Below are 21,585 nucleotides of genomic sequence, written 5' to 3' on the forward strand. Positions count from 1 at the left end.
GTTTCGCAGGAGAAAAGGAACCGGACATCTGGGAACTGGCTTCAGGAAGACATGCTCGTTCTTTGCTGGGGTCCAGGGTTGTGTAACCGCTTAGCCTAGTTCCGTACCCTAAGCCTACACGCCCTGCCCCCCTAGGATGAGTACCATAGTACCTCGAACCACGGACCCGGGGACCGGGACCCCTTTAATCCCCGAAACTAGGTCCTGGTGCTCTGACTCGCTATGCAACACAGGAGGCCCTTGCTGGTGAAATCCGGGACCTCGTGGGGACGTTTACTAAGCATCAATCCTAAGTCACATGTAGGACCTCGGTTCTATGGCAGCTAGTCCCGACTCATCGCGACTACCTCCCAGGGGGCCAAGGGACCTCAGTGCGCTTGAGAACACATCACAGGATCGCCAATCAGAAAAACAGCTAAGTTTTTTGCAACAAGTAGATGCATGAAACACTTAAGTGCATTACTGATAATGTACATGATATACATTACATCACAAAGTTATATTATAAAAACAACAAAAAAGATACTACTCCTATTGTGCTGGTGGTCCGGAGGAGGCTCCTCCCCTTGTAGGTCCGGGACGGCGTCGAACACGGGTCGCCACCATTTCCGCCGCCTCCTGCACGCCTTCCTGTGCAGCGGCCGCCTTCGCCCGGACGGGACCAACCAGAACTGGAGTTAATGAGCAGGCGGGGTCGTGGCTTCGGAAGTAGGTAAGAATGTACTCCGCCATCCCTCGGGCGACCGCCCGTCCATCTGTCTCCAGGAGATCGAAGATGGCGGCCTCCATGTGTCGAAGACGCTCGGTGGTGGAGTCCAGCACTGGGAGCACGACGCGGAGTGAGGGTGGGCCTCCGTGACCTGGATGGGATTTAGTCCAAGAGCATCCAGGGAGGGGTTCACTTCATCGACCCAACTCACGATCCAGTCAATGCTGGCGCTCCGCTCCGCTAGGAATTCCTCTACCTTGGCCTCCTTCTCTTGGAGAGCCACCTCCCGCTCCCAGAGCCTTCAGGTCCCGGCTAACAGCTCCTCCTCCACGGCTGCCTCCTGCTCCTGGAGCCTCCGGGTCCGGGCCGCCTGCTCCTCTTGGTGGGCGGCAAGTTTGGCCTCTCCCTCCACCACGGCCGCCTCCCATTCCGCAAGGGCAGCTTCCTGCTCCTTGATCACCCCATCACCGCCTTGGCCTGGTTGGTCAGCTCCAGGGCGGTCTTCGTCCTCTCCTCCGCCACGCTCACCCTCATCTCCACCACGAACTCCCGCTCGATGGCCGCTCTCTACCACAGGGCAGCTGCCACCTCTCGGTCGAGAGACTTCTGCAGCTGCTCCTGCAGGTCTTCGCGCTCCTGCGCGAGCTCGGCGCACTCCCCGGCGTAGCGGGAGGAGACTGTCTTGATGCGGTCCCCCAGGTGGCGCTCCCAGTTGGAGAGTCGGAGGTGCTCCGCCTCCAGCTCCTCCCACTCCTGGCGGATACCCGCCTCCAAATCCTCTAGTGCCTGCTGGCTCTTGGCCAAGAGGCGGGGGAGAGGGACCTTCGCGGGGCGCGGGAGAAGGTGCCTCCCGTACACCACCTCCGGCTCCTCCTCCTGCGCGGGTGGACTGGTGGTGCTGGAGACCCCCGCGTCCTCTGGCACTGCTGCTTCTGCTGCTTCCATGGCCTCCTCTGCTGCCGACTCTGCTGGAGCGGCCTCTGCCGTGGTGTCCGGCGCTGCCGCCGCTGCTGGCGCCTCGGCCGTCACAGCAGGACGGGCAGCCTCCTCCTGAGGCGCGACTTCCGAGCTTGGGGCTATGGCCTCCGGCTCCAGACCTCCTAGTCCGGACTCTACTAGTGCTGGCACGGGCGGAGTCCCTGCTGGTGTTATCGCTGACCCCCCAGTAGGGGAAGATGAAGGTGCTGGCCGGGGGCCAGACCCCCCAGCTTGTGCGACGCCGGCAGACGCGCTAGATGCGTCCGAAGAAAGGGGCCTATCATAAACCAACAAGGTTAGGGCCCAGAAGTTAAATGGAATAATGAAAAGCTCTGAGAAGACTACTTACATGAAGTCATACCACTCCCAACCGCCCCGGGCAATTGGGGGGACCCCTTTTTCCGCCGAGGGCCCCCCGGGCCTTTGGTGGAGGTCCCCGGCCGCTGGCGCTCCTGGCGGCGGGGGCGGGGTTTGTGGCCTTGGCTCTGACGGTGGTGGTGGAGGAATCTGCTGCTCCGGAGAAGGCCACCGCGCCTCCTCTGGCCTCCCCTCCGGCTGCTGGCGTTGCGGCGGAGGTGGTGGACCTCTGCTCTGTCTTTCCACCTCCGCCGTCTTCTGGCGCCTGGGGGGCGGCTCTCCCATGAAGGAGCCATCACCACGCTGGAGCCTTCGGGCCTTGGACCCCTCTGCTTGGCTGTCCCACGTGGGGGCTGCCCCCTGCGCCTTGTCGTCCCTCCGGGTCGGGGTGGCATCCGCATTGTCTTTGTGACGGTGCTCCGGCATCGGCACCCTCTCCTTTCCCTTCCCGGCGAGGGCCGGACCTCTGTGGCTGGGCCCCCCAGGACCTTGGCTGGTGCGCTGCTGGCAGTCGGGTGAAGCGCCAGGGATGTGGATCCCGCGATTGGGGTCGCCTCCCACCTGCCGGACCACCAGGCTGCCCTCGTCGAGGGGCAGCATCGACGCCAAGACCGACGACCGCAACGCCTGGTCCTCGCACAGGGCCTTGACCCCGCTTGGGAGGACCAGTGTCTCCAGGCTGAACGTGTCACCGGTCATTCCCCGGATCGCGACCTCCAGCTCCGCCCTGGTGAAGTCGGTGCCCGGCTCGCGCGCAATCCTGCAGCAGTCGTTTGACCCCGTGTACATGCAAGCCATCCTTGTCCGCTGCTGCAGGGGGCGATCCGCCGCTTTAGGAAATCGCCCAGCACCATCAGGGACGTCAGGCCGCCCTTCGCCAAATTCTTGACCTGGTTCAGAACCGGAATGAGCCCCTTCGGCAGCGACGGCTTGGCCTTCCAGGTGCTCCGGTTGCTCGGAGGCTTCTTTGTTGGCAGCTCCAGGCGGTCGTTGGGGTCAGCCTCGGCGATGACCTAGCCGTCACGCCAATCCTCCCACTTAGCGCTGGAGAAGGCACTGATGTAGGAGTTCCCCATCCCGTGCCGGAGCTGGAAGTAGTAAGCGCCGACCTCGCGCTTGCTCCTCCCTATCCCGACCAAGGCATAAAAATGCCTGAAGATAGCGGTACAGGGACGGACTCCCACGAACATCTCTATAAAGTAGGCGAAGACCGCCACGAGGAGGACGGAGTGGGGGGTGAGGTGCTGGAGCTGAAGGCCGAACTCCTCCAGGAGCAGGAGGAAGAAGGAGGAGATCAGAGGTACCAACCCGCACATAGCGTACGAGTTGAAAAGGACAAACTCCCCTGCGGTAAGGTTGCGGAGGGGGATTTTTCCGGCCCTAATCCTCCCGGCGTGCTCTGGCGCGGTCCATCCCAGAAGGCGGCGCACCAAGTCCAGCTGGCTCTGGCTCTGGAGGCGGCGTGGAAAAGGGAGAGAAGACATGGTGATGGGCGCTGCGATTGCGGGGGATGGATCGCAAGGGAGCAGGAAGGAGACGAAATGCCAAGCACAAGAAAGCAGAATGCAAATGTGCGTGCAGAAACGAAGGGGCGCGGCGGCGTCTGGAAAAGGCAAGAGCGTAAAGGTTGCCGATCTCTGCGATGCCTGCTTTTATGCAAAGCTGTTCACCCTTTCGAACTCCGCGGAGATCGAGAAGAAGCCAAAGGGTCGCCTGCACCAGGCCCCCTCCTCTCGCACTCTATGACTGGCGGGCCCGGGCCCGCCAGTTAGGGGAGTGGCCACTGGAGGCAGGGGAAAAGCGGAATCCAAACTGCCCGACGCGCACGGCGCGGGCGGAGGACGGGCCCCTCGGGGTTCCCGCAAAGGGGGAAAGGACATTCCTGCCCTTTCTTCCGGCATAAACAAGCTGGCCACCCGGCACGATGCTGGGATATGGCCCCACCTGCTGATTCGTTCCTCATCCGAGGTGGGCCCGGGGGCCTCTGTCGGTACATACGGAGAGGGGTACCTCCTGCTAGGGTGTCCAGACCCTTAGCGTCTCGCTGTCGCTTCACAGGAGAACACGATTGTGTCAAGCTCCGGCGTGTGCACCAAGCGCATCGTGGTGGACGCGCGCCACCATATGCTCGACCGCCTATCCTCCATCATCGCCAAGGAACTGCTCAACGGCCAGAAGGCCGTTGCAGCCCACTACAAGGAGATCTGCCTCTCCGCGGGCCTAGCCCGCCAGGAAGTCATTTGACAGACTGTCCACCCTAGTGGACAGTGGGTTTTCCAAGCCCACACCCTTGTCCTCTGGAAGACGGGACGTATGGTCCGGACCTGGCAGCTGGGACCGTGGTCTCCGGACCTCCCCCTTGAGCTCATATAGGTCCGGCGCCCCCCACGTGCCGATGAGGGCAAGGTACATGGGGATGGCCTCCACAGGCCCGGACCCCCAGAGGGTCAAGCGCCGCCACGTGTGGGAGCCAGACCCCTATGGGCCTGTCTCTCCAGCTGGCCTCGGGGGCCCGGACCCCCCTATTTCCTCCGGGAAGGGGTCCGGCGCCACCACGTGCCACCAAGGTGGCAACTCCAGGGTCGGCCCTACCACGTGCCCGTGGCAGAAGGCCCTCCGCGGGACGCCAGCCCAACAACCGCATTAAATGCGGGTAGGTGGGCCGTGCGCGCCCAAATCAAAGCATGGTCTGCCCAACTGACACCACGGTAAGCCCGCTTGTTACCAAGGCGGTGCGTCACTGTGCTCTGAGCGCGGGCAGACGGCGTCTAGTCACATCACGGTGCCGCGCGCGTGAGTAATGATAGCCTGCTGCAGGTGTGCTAAGGCGGACGCTGCAATAGTGCGCGCGGAGGTGACGGCGCGGCAGGGTCAGCGCTGCTTCTTCGCCTGTCAGAGGGTCCTGACCCAACAGTGGCAGCACGGCTTCTACTGTTGGGTAACACTGACAGCAGTCACTGTGCCGGCAAGGCGGCACACGGCCATATCTTGGCTGTAGATACGCACATCAACTTCCCGATAGCGAGGACTACGGAGAGGAGCTGGAGATGAAGATCTCCATATCTCTCGTAGAACAGGCTCCTGTTGGCCGGGCCCACCTATCGGGGCCCCGCTCGGTGTAAGCACCTCCCTTGGACTATAAAAGGGAGAGTGCACCCGTTAGAGCGACACGTACACACATCTCGATCTCAATCTCAAGCTCGGGTTCAATCCAGGCTTCCACAATCAATACAACACCCAAGTGAACGTAGGGTATTACGCTCCAGCGGTCCGAACCACTCTAAAATCCTTATATCTTTCCTGCGTTCATCAGCCCATCGATCAAGCACTCTTAGGTCTCCCCTAAACTCTTCCTTAACTAGAATTAGCCGGGTGCATTCCGTCACCCGGCTGGAGATTTCCTCCGACATATACCTTATAAAAGGTCACAAACCTAATCAACTCAAACAAATTGTATACCTTATAAAAGGTCACAAAGTTAGATTGAAAACAACCAAGAGAGGAGTCCAAAGTGGTGAGTGGTAAGTTGTGCGCAAGTGAAAACAATTCCAACTTGGATGAATGCATGCACCTGCAGGGACATCACATAGATCAGGTGGTAGGTAATTTAAAAAAACAAGTGTACAAAAATATATTCTAGTTAAAAAGGGCAGTCTAGTCATGCTTTAGCCTGAAATACAACAATGACTTGACATAATATGATTATGATATCTCAAGTGGGATTAGAAATTTGGACTGTCAATTACTTAAGAGGCAAACAGCTGAAGTAGTACATGATTCGAGAAACAGCTGAAGTAGTACATGATTCGATACAAACAAGATATGCGAAAATGTGATTTGATTCTTGTTACTAAGGGTGATGTATTATGAGGCCACTTCTCAATTGTTAGTTAACAAGTTGTTTCCTATCAACGGATTGAGTGTACTTTATTCAATTAATTATTTGTAAGGTGATATATCCAGTACTACTGGTATAGTATGCATTTACATAGTTTGTAAGGTGATTTATCCAGTTTCTCGGTCTTTGAGTTATTTATTTGGGGAACATCTCATCTTTGAAAATTTGCATCTTTTAAGGCTCGTTTGAAAGAGATGTTTAGTTCATATGTTAGAGTCACGTTGTATATATCTTCATTTAGAGAAAATTTGAATTCGGTAGACTGCAACACATCTAAACTACAATCAAACTTTGTTTGAAGCAGAATTAAGTTCAAAACTCATGTGAACTAGTCACCACGATCTCTCTTTGTATCTATGTGATTCTCAAATCACGAAATGCTTCCTCAAATTCATGGATAGTTCCTATGAAACAATTCAAAGTTTCATCTCTCAAGCTTAAATTTTTAGTTCTTTGTTGCACTTCGTATTAGATTTTGTACTAAGGTGAACTCCTATGTTTGAAATAACCATTCGGCATATGCTACAAATAACCTTGAAGGGACAATAGAGTTTTGTTTCCATTTCAGAAGTTATGTTTTTCTTATGTTTGCAGCTATTGTGCTACATATTTGGTTGGCCGTGGTTTCCTTAATTATTTCCTGAGGCTCACATGTTACAGGTGGAGCTTGTTCTAGCAATTAATTTAATTCCTTTTGAAATGATTTTATTTAAATTACTAATTAGTATAGTACTGCCTAAAGTAGAAGAGTAAAATATTCGATTCTTTGATACAAATAGATTACAATATTATTTTGTAGTTCACTTGTTGATGTGGCCTGCCACTTAGTTTTGCCTTCTTGCAAATTTTTTTTACAGTTATTCTCCTCAATTGGTTCCATGTCATAATAAAATGTGGGCATTTTTCATGATTTTTCTCATTGATTTACTGGTTTTTATTTTAGTGCCCTTTAAAGAAAAATTTCCAAAACATCAGAGAAACTGAAATGAATTTTCCATGATTCAAATACATTTTTGTTTTTGGTATGGAATGTCCTTAGGTCAACTCAAATCATAGCATGAACCTCTTGAGCATACTTTAGCATCTTCTCTTCTAATACCTGTTGAACGATTCAAACAATATTTAGCGTGATTGGTGGTTACTAACCTATATGATTATAACCACTGGCCATGAGGGAAAAAATATATTGCATGAGCTGAGCTCATCATCGATCTAACTCCTAGGGCATCAATAATTTCTCTCCTAAAAACAAATCATTGGCAGATTGGTGTGTTTAGAGGCAAAAACAGATCCTTTCTGCGAAGCCATGAGCCTAGATTCTGTGTGCGCTATTATTAATCGCCTTAGCGCGGAGGGTGCAGAGGAAGATACCACTATTTAAATGGAGGTTAGAGTTTGGACGTTGTTGCATACGGTCTTTTTCTTGACTGTTGAGAGGCACCTGGAAAATTCTACGACTGAGCTGATGAGATAGGAATATACCTTATTCTTTACTATGAGGTACCGGCATTTAACACTAACTAAGAGCATCTTCGGAGTGCCAAAAAAATATAGTCCCAAAAGCATGGTTTTGGTAACTTGACAAAAAACTATTAGGAGCAAAAGAAAAAAAACCATCCATACCAACAGTTGCTATAATTGGTTGCAAAAAAGATGAATTCCTGCCATGTCATCAATATGTGAGCCCACCTGTTAACTTTTTTTCATGTCAAGAACGCTGCTCATATCCTCAATGGAGGACGCCACGGCTCCAGAGGAGAAAATCAGCTCGCCTCCGCGGCTAGATGCTATGCTGCGTCGTGATGCTGTGGCCTTAGGAGAAAACGCCTCCTAATTACTCCCTTCATGGTCAAAGTCAGGATAAGCATCTAAACTATTTTTAATTCAAATTACTCTTATAACTATATTAATTGGTGCAAAAGTACCTCTAGTCTAGTGTTCTAGTGGTTAGAGTACCTAAATAACATTCAGCAGGTCTAAATTCGACTCCTCGTGGGAGGGAACCAAAACAGGTTTGGATTAAAAAAAATTACATAAAAAATAAAAAGCCAAGGTGGGGACCTTCCCCGGCCGATGTTCATAAAAATACTATATTAATTGATCCAATTTACCCCTCAAGAACAATCGTCTTTTTTTGTTTCTTTGTACACAAGTGGAGTTTTAAGTTCAAACTTTTAGGATAATAATAGACATTGTAACATGTGTTAAAAATATGTATATATTTTTTTAATTATTTGGATAGGTTCTAGGATATATAATTATAAATTGATCCTTAGGATAAATAATTGTAAAAAAAAACAATTATAAAAATTTCATAATATTTTTAAAACTAACTTATGAAGTCCATTATGACCCTATAAAAAATTTAACTTCAAACTCCAATTGTGCATAGTGAAAAGAAAGGATAAATCTTGTTAAGGCTACAATATTCCGCAAATATATCCTTGCTTTGTTCTATATACTATAAATTAATGGTCAAACTAGTGACTGTTCTTTTACTGTCCCATACAAGAGTTACTGGTGACCAGAGGGAGTAGCCACATGTCTTTACCTCTCTCCCAGCGGTTATTAAAGAAACATAGCCTTAGTTTGCAATACCCAAAGTCTCAAGCCCTTTTGTGAATTTGTTCGGCGTACGCTCTAACCTCTTGGCACACATCTTCCAAACAAATCAACTAGCCAGGACCAGGACACTAATATTCTACTCTTTATGCTTGTGTTTCCACTTGCATACTCATCACACTCGCCAGATCACAGAGAGGGCATGTTGTCTTGCAGGGTGAAGCATGCATTTTTTTCCCTGCAGAGGACACTTGGTGCCACCTTTTGTAGCCTTCTTCTTTGAAGGTCACGGAGCTCTCACGGCAGCACCATGGTCTGTCCCCTTCAATCTGCCGAGATTGCCCCTTCCATTGGTGGAATTTTAGGCCAAAAGTAGCACGGGAAGTCGAGAGCCTTTCTAGTAAAAAATGGGAAAAAATGCATTGGTACTTGGTGCTCGGTAGGCGCGCGTCCTTTTGCAGAAGAGGACCCTGTTTTATTCGGGAGTAAATTCCTTGCATGCCACTGAAAATTTAACCCATCATCTATGTGCCATCAAAAATTAAGCCATTCCCTCAATGCTATTGAAAAATATAATTTCATCCCTTATGTGCCATTGCCATTATCTCTATCTAAAAATAGAGTGTAACGTCATTTAACAGTTGAGATATTTCAGCGTTTTCCTGATTGTACCCCTCTCCAAACCTTATCCATAAAAGTTTCCTCCAGTTTCCCCCCAACCTTATCCATCTCCCACCGTCGAGCGACCCTAAAATTCCAGCGTCGATCCCCACTGGATCCCGCGCGGTCGGCCGGCCCCATCGCGGATGCCGCTAGCACCAGCTCCGCTCGGGCCCGCCTGGCCGTTGCTCGCCATGAGTTGCTGCTGCTGCTGGCCGAGGACGCCTGGCTGCCGCTACTTGCGTGGCCGCGGGCGAGCCGGGGCACCTGGCCGCTGCGCGCTCGCGTGGCCGGCTTGAGCAGCGCGCGGGCTACCTGGCCACCGCTGGCTCGCGTGGCTATGCTCGAGTAGCACGCGGGCCCGCCTAGCCGCCGCGCACGCTAGCTGCTGAGAGAGCAGGGGTGACTCGCGTGGCTGTGTTGGAGCAGCACGCTAGCTGCTAGGGGAGCAGGCCCGCCTAGCAACTGCGTGCATGTCCCGCGCCGATTCCCGCATTGAATCCCCAGCTACATAAGATTTAGCTAAACACGAGGGATGGGGACGCCAAGCAAGAACCTAGACGGTTCTTGGCTTCCTGCAGGGTGAGTTCTTCATCCATTCTTCTTTTTTCTACACTAGATTATAAGAAGTGTAACTAGGAACATTAGATAATTAGTTTTGATGGGCCGTTCATTAACATGATGGACCCTAAGTCAAGTTACTTGCTGGAAATCAGACTCAGTTGCAATCCTAAAAAGCGTAGGAAGGACATTTTATACTTTAGCTTCAGCAAGGTTGTGGATTCTGATCTATGCAATTTTAAGAACCTCATCGAATAAATTGTTAATCAATACCCTTCTGGTTACGCATGCTTTTTACTATGATGAGATTAAAAAATGCTTCCCACAAGTCACAATAGATCAGGAACTACTTGAAATATTTAGCAAGCATGTTGAGAAGAAGATAATTCGCATGACTATTGCATACACTGATCCCACAGATGCTATGCCTATCCCTAAGTGCTACACCCAAGAAAATTCGGATGTGCTTGATATCCATGCACCCTATCTATGGCTTGTCCATCACTTGCTACAGCAAGCCAGTCCAATGAGCCAATATGCAGCCAATATTCTAAGCCAAAAATAAGCCAGCCCGATGAACCTAGCACAAATGAACCTAGCATAAGTGAACCTAGCTCAAATGAACCTAATGATGCTCAGATGGTGATGAATATTTAGCAAATCCTGAACCACAAAATGAACATGTGGATGTTGATGATGAAGGCTTGTACTTAGTTGTTCATAAGATACATGTGGTTGAGGAAAGTGACTCCATGTCTGATTCTGAATCCGACGAGGAGTATGAGGAGGAGGATGACTTAGTTGGCAAGGATCCCTTGCCACCTGTGCTAGTTATGACCTATGACCGAAATGACCCACCAATGAGTGTAGGCAGCCTATATCCTAATATGGAGCAATTTAAGTTGGCACTTTCTCAACATGCTATCAAACATGAGTTTGAGTATGACACTGAAAAGAGTGATCCAGGACGATTGAGGGCTTATTGTTCAAGGAAGGAAAAAGAAGGGTGCAGGTGGAGGTTGCATGCTTCTACAATTAAGGGTGAAAAAACCGTAAAGGTAATTGCAACTATTATTGCTGTTATTTTGTTGCTAGTTCTGTTTTGCAACATTTGATAATTAGTTGTTCTCATGCTAGGTGAAGAAGAATCCACGGCAACATACATGTTCTAGTACATGAAGAAGCAAGGTTGTAAAGAATGCAATAAAATTTTGGATCCGTGAACAAGTGAAGGATTAGCTAATGGAGGATTCAATTTGAAAGCTAAAGAATTACAAAGGAGAATAAAGGATAAGCACAAGATAGAGGTTTCCCACAAGAGAGTGTATGCAGGTAAAGAATTAGCACATACACAATTAAGGCTGAGATGGAGAGGTGCTGTTCTCAAAATTTTGTTGTCATTGATCATCATAAAGTTGATGGGAAAATAAGATTTAATAGGCTGTTTTTTCTATGAAACCATGCATAGAAGGCTTTCTAAAAGGATGCAGGCCTTATTTGGCAATAGATAGCATATTTTTGACAGGAAGGTAGGGGGCAGCTGGCATGTGCAGTAGCTGTAGATGGACACAACTGGATGTATCCAGTTGTTGTTGGAGTGATGGACTCGGAAACAAATGAAAATTGGATCTAATTTATGCAAAATCTTAGAGATGCTGTTGGATCACCTGAAGGCTTAGCTATATGTACAGATGCTGGACAAGGAGTGATGACGGGAGCTAAGGAAGTGTTCCCAGTTGCAGAATATAGGGAATGCATGCTACATTTGGTGATAAACTTCACGAAAAGATATACATGAAAGATATTTGAGGACCATCTTTGGGCAGCAACATATTCGTGGGCTCCATACTTCTTTGAGAAGCATTGGAATGCAATGGATGAAGAAAATCCAGAAGCAATGAATTATATAAGACAATGTCATACTAAGGTATGGGTAAGAAGTCAATTTTGGACCCGTTGCAAGGTTGACTATGTCACAAACAACTTGGCAGAGTGCTACAACAATTGGGTAAAGAAGTACAAGGGTTTGAATTTGGATGACTTTATAGACATGATTAGATAACTTATTATGAATAAGTGGGATATTAGAACGGATGTCTCGGCAAAGATTGAAGGGGTCATTTTGCCACACATCATGAAGGAGTTGAGGGAGCAAAGCAGGAATTTGGATATGGATGTCCATAGAAGCTACAAATGTGTTGTCAATCTAGAAGAAAGAACTTGTTGTGCAAGAAATGGAAAGTATCAGGGATTCCATGCAAACATGCCATTGCATTCATCACATATCTTAGGGAACCTCTAGAAAAATATGTTGAAAACTATTATTCAGTCGATAAATTCAGAGCTGCTTATGAGTCTCTTATTCCTGTGATGCCTAACAAAGCACAATGGCCACAATCTGGTCATAGTCTTTTTATGCATCCACCACTCATAAAATCTACAGCGGGTAGAAGACAGAACCAGAGGTTTAAAGGTTGTACGGAAGGCAGCACAACAAGAAAGAAAAGGTCACATCAGTGCAAAGTTTGCAAGAAATTTGACCATCGCTGGTATAAGTGCAAGGAAGGTGACCCTGAGGACATAGCAACTATGCTAGCTGAAAAGTAAGAACTGTACTCTTAACCTATCATTGACTTGTTATCAATTTTAGAGTATCTTTCTAATAACTTATTGCTGTTAATGCAACATCGGGGTCCACCAAAGAAAAGAAAGAAAATCATTGATCCATCTTGTGAGAGTAGCATTGTACCTGTTGGTCTAACACCTAAGACAATGAATTTTCCTCCTAGGTATGTATCTGTACATTTATATTCTAGTTTTTTTTCAAAGGCATATGGCATTTCATTCATTTCTAATATTATATTTGTATTACAGCCAAAGTACTTCGGTTAGTTTAGGATCTAGAAACTCTCTCAGGTATATGTCATATTCACTGCTTACGCATATTATCATGCTTGGTAAATTTTTTATACGTATAGAACTCATGTGCAAGTCCGGAAGTGGCTCAAACCAACTTGAGCTACTTCTTGCACATGAGACAACACCACCACCTGCCACCTCCAAGCTCAGGGAGAAGAAAGCTAAAGGGAAGGCAGCAGAGAAGAAAAATGAAAAAGAAGTTTCAGTGCCACATGATAGTCCTGCAATGAGTACTGGAAGCAAAACTCCTCAACAAGACAGCCCTACCTCTCATAGCAGAAGCAACACTTACTGATTTGAACTAGTGTTGATGCTGTTTCTTTTGCGTGTCATTTCCTATGTTGGTTGGTCTTTGTGACACCAAATCTAGTGTTATTTTGCTAAGCTTATTTCAACTAGTAGTTGTTGTTACTCTACCTGTATAGCTGCTTGTATGGAAGCAATGGCTGATTGCAAGGATGCTTGTATGGACATCAATGATTACTTGTATGACTGCTATGTATGTACAACAATGATGCTTGTATGGACATCAATGACTACTTGTATAGCTGCATATATGGACAACAATGATGCTATATAGACATCAATAGACATCAGTGGTTGTTTGACTGGTTGCTTATTTGGATATTAATAGATTCTTGTTCTATGCATGTGTATTAACTCCATTTGATCTGTGCATTAGTGAATCAATAAACATGGAGATCTCATAAACATGTATGATCTGTGCAATATATAATGGTATGTGCGTTGCTTCTTGTGTATACATACATATAGACTATTGTAGTTGAATGCAATGGCATATAAGGAATAATTCATCTTTCTCTTCTAGGAGTAATATCATCTTTTTTACCTTCAATTAACAGCCATATGACTATGCTATAACGGTAGTGGCATATAAGGGATAGAGTTAAATTTTCAATGGCATTGAGAGAATGGCTTAATTTTTGATGGCACATAGGGGATGGGTTAAATTTTCAGTGGCATACAGGGAATTTACTCTTTATTCGGAATACTATCTCCATGCATGGGTTTGCCAAATTTAGCATAGTATGGATTGCTAGGGGTGCATGCGTGCTCTTTTATTTATTTTTGTGGAGGGGAAGGTGTATGAGTTTGCTGACAGAATCTATATTGGAACACCGGAACCCCTAAAATGTGTTATTCTTGTAGGGGCCTGAAGATTGTTTAATTCTTACTGTTTATTTTTTTTGAAAGAAAGAAACACAAGTTTCAAAAGAGCTCCTTGCAAAAGGAGTTTATGTAGAGATATTTGGAACACAAGGATTTCAAAAAAAAAGTATGTTTTTGCGAAGCTTCCACTAAAAATATCAAAAGTCAGAGGTAACAACGGAGGTTGCATCACTCATTTATGAAACATATTCAAAACAAGATTGACTTGAATTGATTTATGTCCTATTGAAGAGCCATGCATGAGTCAACCACATGGATTTCATACAAAAATAGCAAGTTTCCACAAAGCTTCCACTGAAAATAAAAGTATCTGAGTTAACAACAAAGATTGCATCACATATACATGAAACTTATTCAAAACAAGATTGATTTGAACTATATAAAGGAGCTATGTATGGGGAATTGCTATTTTCACCTCTATTTGATCTACTTAATCCTCCACAATAAGTCGATAAAGGATCGGGGTGGTAAATGGCTTAAAAGTTAAAAGTTAGCCTAGATAATTTAAGGGTCAGACCCTAATTTTATTCATTTTTGAGTTAAAAATATATAAGAATCAAGTTGGGCTAAAAATATATAAGGATCAAGTTGGACCGTGAAGAGACTAATACGGTTACCCCTCACCTTCACTGTTCTCTTAAAAGGGCCTGCAAAGATTTCTGAATAAAATAAAGACCGGCGCGCAAAACCTAAAGGTGAATGGATTAAGCAAAGCCTCTACCCGAGCTAGGGATCAGTGAACAGTGCAGGTCAAAAGACAAGAAAAAATAATTTGCTGAGCACAGCACCTACAGGCTACACAGATCGCTCTGGCTGCCTCTTCCCTCCCTGCCGGGTGAACTCCCCTTTCTGCCCATATATACCCAGCACGGGATGCCGCGGCCGATCGGTGTCCTCGCGAGCTGCCCACACGCAAGCACGCGCCCGCACTGTTCGCTCGCTCGCTCCCCACCACCTGCCCCGCCGCTCTCTACAGTGCCGCTGCTGCCGACTCGTCTTCCTCCGATCGTACGTGCCGCCTCATCCTCCCCTTGTACTCACTTTGAATTGCTGTCATAGACGTCGCGCCATGAGTGGCTCGTGCGGTCCTGCCGCCGGAGTGCAAGAATCGGGGACCTTCTTCTTCTTGGACGTCCGGCGGGGCTTCTTGCCTGGATGCCATTTTCTTCGATAGTTTAGTTGGCTTCTTGCAGGATTTTCTCCCGGAATTGTTGCCGCCATCTTGACTGTTTCTTGGTTGGGAGCAGGTTTCTTTGCCGGCGGCATGGACTGGGCAGCGTCTTCCGGGGCGCCGTCGTGGGGCGCGGCGGCGGCGGCGGACCCCGGCCCGACCATGCTGTCGTTCGCCGGGCCGTCCTCCTCCTCCTCCGCCGCCGCCGAGGCGCGGCTCCATGATTTTGCCGCCGGCCTCGCCCAGCGCGCGCGGCCGGCGGGGGCGGCGGGAGCAGGGAGGAGGTCCCGCTCGGCCGGCGGCGGCGCGGAGGCCTGCTCCGTCGACGGGTGCCGGTCCGACCTCAGCCGGTGCCGCGAGTACCACCGGCGGCACAGGGTCTGCGAGGCGCACTCCAAGACGCCGGTGGTGGTCGTCGGCGGGCAGGAGCAGCGCTTCTGCCAGCAATGCAGCCGGTAAGGGCACCGTCTCATCCAATCCTTGTACAAAGCCGTGCACTCGTCAGATTATTCAACCGTTCCTGTGCTGATGAGGTCATTAGTTAATAATTGTGTGTGAATTGGTCCCCATCTGCTTGCTAATTGAGGAATTCAGGGTTGGGGCATTTGGTGCTTAGTTGCTTACTTTGGGGGAAAATTTAGGGGCAAAGTTTTCAGGTCTAGTATGGTCCCAAGCTGGCAAGCTAAACAATTAGGTTGGTAATTTGGTGGCGTCTGGCATTTAGGATCTGATGGCGCGCTAATAATTTAATCTCGCGGATTTGATGCGTCACTGATTAAACTATTGGGTTGGTAATTTGGTGTTGTTTAGGGTCTTGTGACCCGATTAAATTAGTCCTGTTGGTACTATATAAAGAAAGCTGTTGGTGTGGACAACTGACTTGCTTGAGCAGGGTTCGGTTTTTCTATGGGATATTCAGCATCATGCAGAATCTTTCTCATGATTGCTGAAGTTTTGAACTTTCTTCAGCTGCATGCTCAGTCTGAGCTCGTAACTGTGCTGTGATGCAACTTTTTGCAAACAATTGCTGTTTCCGAGCAACAAAATATGAAAACATTTCATAAGATATAAGATCTAATCAAGCAAGTATATTGCTTAACGCTTATTCTTGCTAATGGTGATAAAAGGAAGGCCTCAAACTAACATCAAGGTTATTTCATGGATTATTCCTTGCAGCAAGTGTATCTGAAACTAAAATATCAGGTTGTAGCTTGGTTTGTTGATTTAATTTCTCCCCTGGTTTTGGATGCATAGAGAAAAGGTCCTGATGACATGCAGTTTCTGATTTTGAACTGGATCTTAGGGACAAGTCCCATGAATGTTTGTAAGCTGACTATCATCCTATCATCTGAAGGCTGCATACTTCTTAATCTCTAGATTAATCAAGAACATAGAACGTCAATTGTGATTATGATTCTAAAGAGATCTTGCAATTGGAGGTTACAATTCCAAAGCTGTACCAGTGCTCAACATTTTAAGATGGATCTTGATGGAAGAACTAGTGAATTTAGGTTCCATCAGTGTTTGATTCCACATTGAAGTTGTGTAGTTGATATTTGGGTTCTGTCTTCAAAGGATAAAACTATCAGTGCCATTTAATCAATGGAGGTGAAACATAAGAACTGTAACTGGCAAGTCGGAGGGATTCTGTATAAACAATACCTTAGCACAAACTAGGTGTTCGAAATTCGAATCCAGTTCACATGTTGATCGAGTGTTCTTTATCTTGTAGATTCTTTTCACCTCATCTATCTGTAATCTGCCTAGGTGCCATGTACATCCATATCAGACCTAGGTAGCATAAACCTCTTATGTTTATTCAACAATATGATCTCAGCAGTAAGTCTATCTCTGAAGTACAATTGAATGATCATCTAGATTGAGTGTGTGGTAGTTTCCCAAAGATGAGAAATATGAAACAAGTACCGTAATAGGTACTTTATTTTGGTTATCTAAATAGCACTGAAAACATGTTTTTATGTCATTCCCAGTACATATTATCGACCTTTCGTGGCCTGAATGCAGAACTGGGCCATTAATTTGTACCAAAGAAGCTAGAGCTAGAACCAAAAAAAAGAGTTGTACACTATTTTTGAAGTTCCTTTTTCAACAATATGCATGATGTGACCCACAAATAGCTTATCAAATATTTGGAGTTTACCACATGCACGTTAAAAACAACTTGCATATGGAAAAAAAATTATTATAATTTTTATGTGTGTGCGTGTGGTTGGGGGGGGGGGGTTGCTCAAATATAAGAAGTTTAAATGATGAATTAGTTTTCTTTTTTTATTTTTCTGTCCGTTAGGCTTAGAAATTTTGTGTCATGATGGATTGTAACTCACTAGGTATTGCTCCAGAGTGTACATAATCATACATTTACCTTTGACAGCTTTGAGGCTAATGCGTTTGAGTGAAAAGTGAACAAATCTCAATATATTTTGACATGTTTTTGTTGATAAAGATGAGTGCATTCATCTCGTAGTCACATTCACAACAAAATTGTCATCAGCAGCTTATGCTAAGCATGAAAGCTGCATCACATGGGTGAAGGTTATACAAAATTACCAATAAATCTCAACCATTTCCACCTTTTTACCTTTTACTGTACATATTTTTAATCCTCTTTCCAGCATTTGCTGATTTTTTTTTGTGCACATATGTTACTTTATATTGCCCTACTATATGGTTCTCTAAACACCTTTGTCCATTTTTATTCTAGACTATTTGAGTTGAATCTTTCTAAGTACCTTACTGTAGGGTGCCCATATTAGACTGTTTGATTCTAAAATTTATATACCTTTGTAGGATTATCTAAACATATTGCCCTACTGTTCCACATATTTTCTCAAACCCTAGTTAGTACCCTTTAGTATGTTGAGTTTGGGTGGTTCTTTGATTGGATCAAATTGTCCTTTCATGTGGGTTTTTAAAAAAAAATTATCATTATGTAATATAATCTATGTGAGAAGAAGAAAAATACTCATAAATGGGTTGCTAAAAGACCTTTGTTTCCACTAGGATACCTACTTTATCAATCATACTTTGTAGCTTCAATTAAAAGTCTATAATGTCATGATTTATGAGTAGCACTTATATTCAGTAATAGCTCCATGTGGGCAATATATATGAGAGGACCCTACTAATGTATACGTAAAAGACTCCATATTCCTAACATCTATAAGAACAAAAGCCTATTAATCCCAATCAAGTTGGGTAAGGTAATGACACACACTCTTAAGCCACCAATTAAGCGGATAAAAAGCTAAGGAAAGGTATTGAAAAGCCTAAGTCATGGTTCGGGCATGTTGACTGCTGATTTCTGTGCGCTTCTATCCAAGGAAACTTCTTTGGAAATATTCCGTTTGTTCAATTCTTCTTTACTTCCTCTTCCAGCGTCATGATTTGAGATCACCAATTACCAAGAAGATGTGGACAAAGAGTTCATCCAAGGTAAATTGTGGACAAAGAGTGCATTGTCATGATCAACGGTAGAAAAACCAACAAAGGTGACCACAGAAACAAAGTGATGAAACCAAACATGAGCTTGCTTTAGCCCATAAAGAGTGGCAATGAACATCAGACCCTCATGACCATAATACCCTGGTGGGGCTGAAAAAAAAACTCGACCAGAGGGAGAGACATGCCTTTTATTTCGTCTTAAAGAAGAGTATATTGGCTTCGAGCCCAAGCTGGTTACAGGGGTTTCATCGATCACACACTGATGTTTATGTCATAATACCCAAACTCTGATGTTTCACCTCACAACTGTTGAGCTACATACCAATGCTACCAGTCAGGAGCATAAAAACATCATATAAATTCCATGTCATGCAATATGCCATGTTTGCTCACAAATTAACCATTTCATGGAGAAAAAGGATGATCAAATGAAGAAAGTATGAATTTGACAAAAGCCTTTGTTGGACTCACATTCTGAAAGACTCTGTTGTTTCATGCTGTCCCAATACTCCACTCAACCAAAATCCCAGTACAATAATTACCATATAAACTTGAACTCAGCCGCTCAGCCTAAATTAAATAGTTATGTTCATCCTTTCGTCAATCTTTAGAATTGGCTACTGAAACTATTTGCTTGTTAAATCCTAATGAAGCATTGGCATGAAAAATAGCAAACCAAGTCGGTGAACATAACAAGTCAGCGATATGCTTTTCCTATGTTCACGGGAATTAAATTTTGTGTTTGTTTCATAAGCTCTGCTTAAATGTTTCTGTAAAATCCTTTATGACATTACTGGTGAGTTCTGCCTGGAGTTAATACTGTGGCGCCAGCTCAAAGCAGTTGTTCTGAAGGTGGTTGTTTGTTCTCTAAGTGCAGGTTTCACATGCTGTCAGAGTTTGATGAGGGGAAAAGAAGTTGCCGGAAGCGTTTAGATGGCCATAATAGGCGTCGAAGAAAGCCACAGCATGACCTGGCAAATCTTGGGGGTTTCTTTCCATACCATCAAGGTCTGTACTGTACATTTCTGCGTACATAGGTTGGGCGTCTTGGTATTTTAACAATCCTATTCCTAGGAATTGTTAATCCAGTTTAGGTACATCATTAACATACATATATAGGCTTTGTTAAGTGATGGATCTCCTTAAAACCATAGCTCTGTTAGCATGTATAATCACATTTTAATCTAGCAGAGCTCATCTTCATCATTTTCTTTTGAATTGGTTGCCAACTTGAACATATTTCTTCTGGAATTATAAAATTTTTTGAGAAAGCTTTGCCCAATTTCCAATAGGGAAACAACAAAGTAGATGAATAATGTTTGTTTTTTCCTTGCAGTTAATCAATTTGAAATCTATCCACAAACAATTCCAACAGCCCGCCAGGATTCTGACACCATGAACTTGGTCGACCCTCAGCCGCCCTTCTCCATATCATTCTCAAGAACACCAAAGCAGTTCCCTTTCCCACAGGATGGTGGCGGCTTGCACAGCGCATCCCGCCACGGTCATTTTTTGGTTCAGGATAGAAACCACACTGGAAGCAGCGTATGCAACAACGACCTCTCTGGCACGCTGGGCCCCGAGTGTGCTCTCTCTCTTCTGTCATCGTCGCTGCATCATCCCTCCCCGGTCGGCCACACCCAGATCGCCTCTGCACTGTCTCGCATCGCTTCCACGTCGCAGCAGGTTGCAGCGACAGCTGTGACCACTGCGTTGGCATCCGGTGGCGGCCACCATGTGTTTGTTCCTGATGCTGCGCTTGAGGATCCTTCACAGGCGCTGCCATTCCCCTGGCAGTAGTAAAAATGTGTTGTGTTTTCCTGTTGCTGCTGAGTTCCCAATTGCTGGCAGTGGTGATGGATGGGACTTGGGGAGGTGTTCGTGCACCTGGAGATTCAGGATGTGGTCAAGAGCTTTATACAAATCCAAGTGACATGTCAAGTCCTGTCCTCTGGAAGATGGAGATGGTGGCTGTTGTGCAGATTGTTTAGCTGATTAATTTAAATGTGTCCTGTTCATAATTGTCTACATTTTGGTGATATTCATTTTTGGAAAATATGTGCATGCATGTATTACTGGAGTTCTTGGAATCAAGCCGTGGAGGCATTACTGCCTCTAGTTTGGAAAGCCATCATGGATGCAAAAGGTTTGACGGCTCAGCTTGTTCTGTACACTTCGTTTTGGCCAATCCGTGGCTAATGGTAATGGGCCAATTTAGACTGGGCCCATTTTGCTCTGACCAGCCAATTTTGAATATCATATTACCTCCGTCTTCTAATACTAGCCAATTTTGAATATCGTATTCAAGGTTAGGCCCATATTACATATTTTAAAAATGTATTTAATTAGGTAACATAAAAATGCTGCTGTTAGATTTTTGTATCCAGAAACACTTTTAGGATGTTCTAGACATGTGATTTTTGTTTGGATAGTCTTATTAAAAATTGATGCTGAAGTTTAAACTGCCAAGTTCCCAAGTCCAAGACTAAGAAGTTTTAAAAATAGGGAAAGTATGTTGTTTGCTAGCATATGTTTGTATGACCCGAACGGCCCTTCACATGTGTGCAAACGTCCAACAGTTACAGGTGAAAAATACAAGGAATAGGCCAAGGAAAGGATCACACAGCAGTGCAGGACAGTGTATGTAGCTCCGTATGGTCGTTGCATGGAATGCCCATTGATACAAAAGGGGGTCCTTTGCCAACCAGGACAATCTGGCTTGATCTCCTGCAGGCCAGGATTTGGCGAATCCCGGACGCTTGGACCGAGTGATCGACGGCTCAGATCAAGCCTCGTTCCCCCAAAAAAGTGGTCTATATTTCTCTTCCCGGCAGAAACTAGACATGACCCTTGTCTAGAAACTACGCATCTTTTGGCGTTCGTCAGTCACTCTTAACTGATGAAACAGAGCATAGACGGACAAACTGACAGTGAGATTTACCGGGCACCATCGGCGTCACACCCGATTTCAGAAAAAAAACCACATACATCCTACATGTACACTAGGATTAGTTCACGCACATATAATAGACGTCATAAGTGAAATATATCAAAGATAATATTCAAAAAGTAAACAAGATAGATTAGATAACATTATTACACTCCGAATAAAATAGA

General features: G+C 45.9%; 1 protein-coding gene and 1 long non-coding RNA gene across 5 annotated transcripts; both read left to right on the forward strand.

Moving 5' to 3' along the window:
- The first annotated feature begins 9,440 nt into the window (after positions 1-9,440).
- Positions 9,441-13,252, forward strand: LOC112903285. 4 transcript variants are annotated; one of them, XR_003230773.1, is made up of 5 exons: positions 9,441-9,746; positions 10,692-10,783; positions 10,863-12,328; positions 12,429-12,514; positions 12,600-13,252. It is a non-coding gene; the product is annotated as an uncharacterized LOC112903285 (long non-coding RNA). The 4 variants fall into 4 exon arrangements; XR_003230774.1 differs by having other exon boundaries at positions 12,704-13,252; XR_003230775.1 differs by having other exon boundaries at positions 12,434-13,252.
- Positions 13,253-14,710: 1,458 nt separating this feature from the next.
- LOC112902062 (putative squamosa promoter-binding-like protein 19) lies at positions 14,711-20,630 on the forward strand. Its single transcript, XM_025970963.1, has 4 exons — positions 14,711-14,843; positions 15,083-15,461; positions 19,346-19,476; positions 19,805-20,630. The coding sequence occupies exons 2-4, from the start codon at positions 15,100-15,102 to the stop codon at positions 20,266-20,268; spliced, it is 957 nt and encodes a 318-aa protein (XP_025826748.1). The 5' UTR covers positions 14,711-14,843; positions 15,083-15,099; the 3' UTR covers positions 20,269-20,630.
- Positions 20,631-21,585: the final 955 nt, after the last annotated feature.

Source organism: Panicum hallii, chromosome 8, assembly GCF_002211085.1.
Source record: "Panicum hallii strain FIL2 chromosome 8, PHallii_v3.1, whole genome shotgun sequence".
NCBI lineage: Eukaryota > Viridiplantae > Streptophyta > Magnoliopsida > Poales > Poaceae > Panicum > Panicum hallii.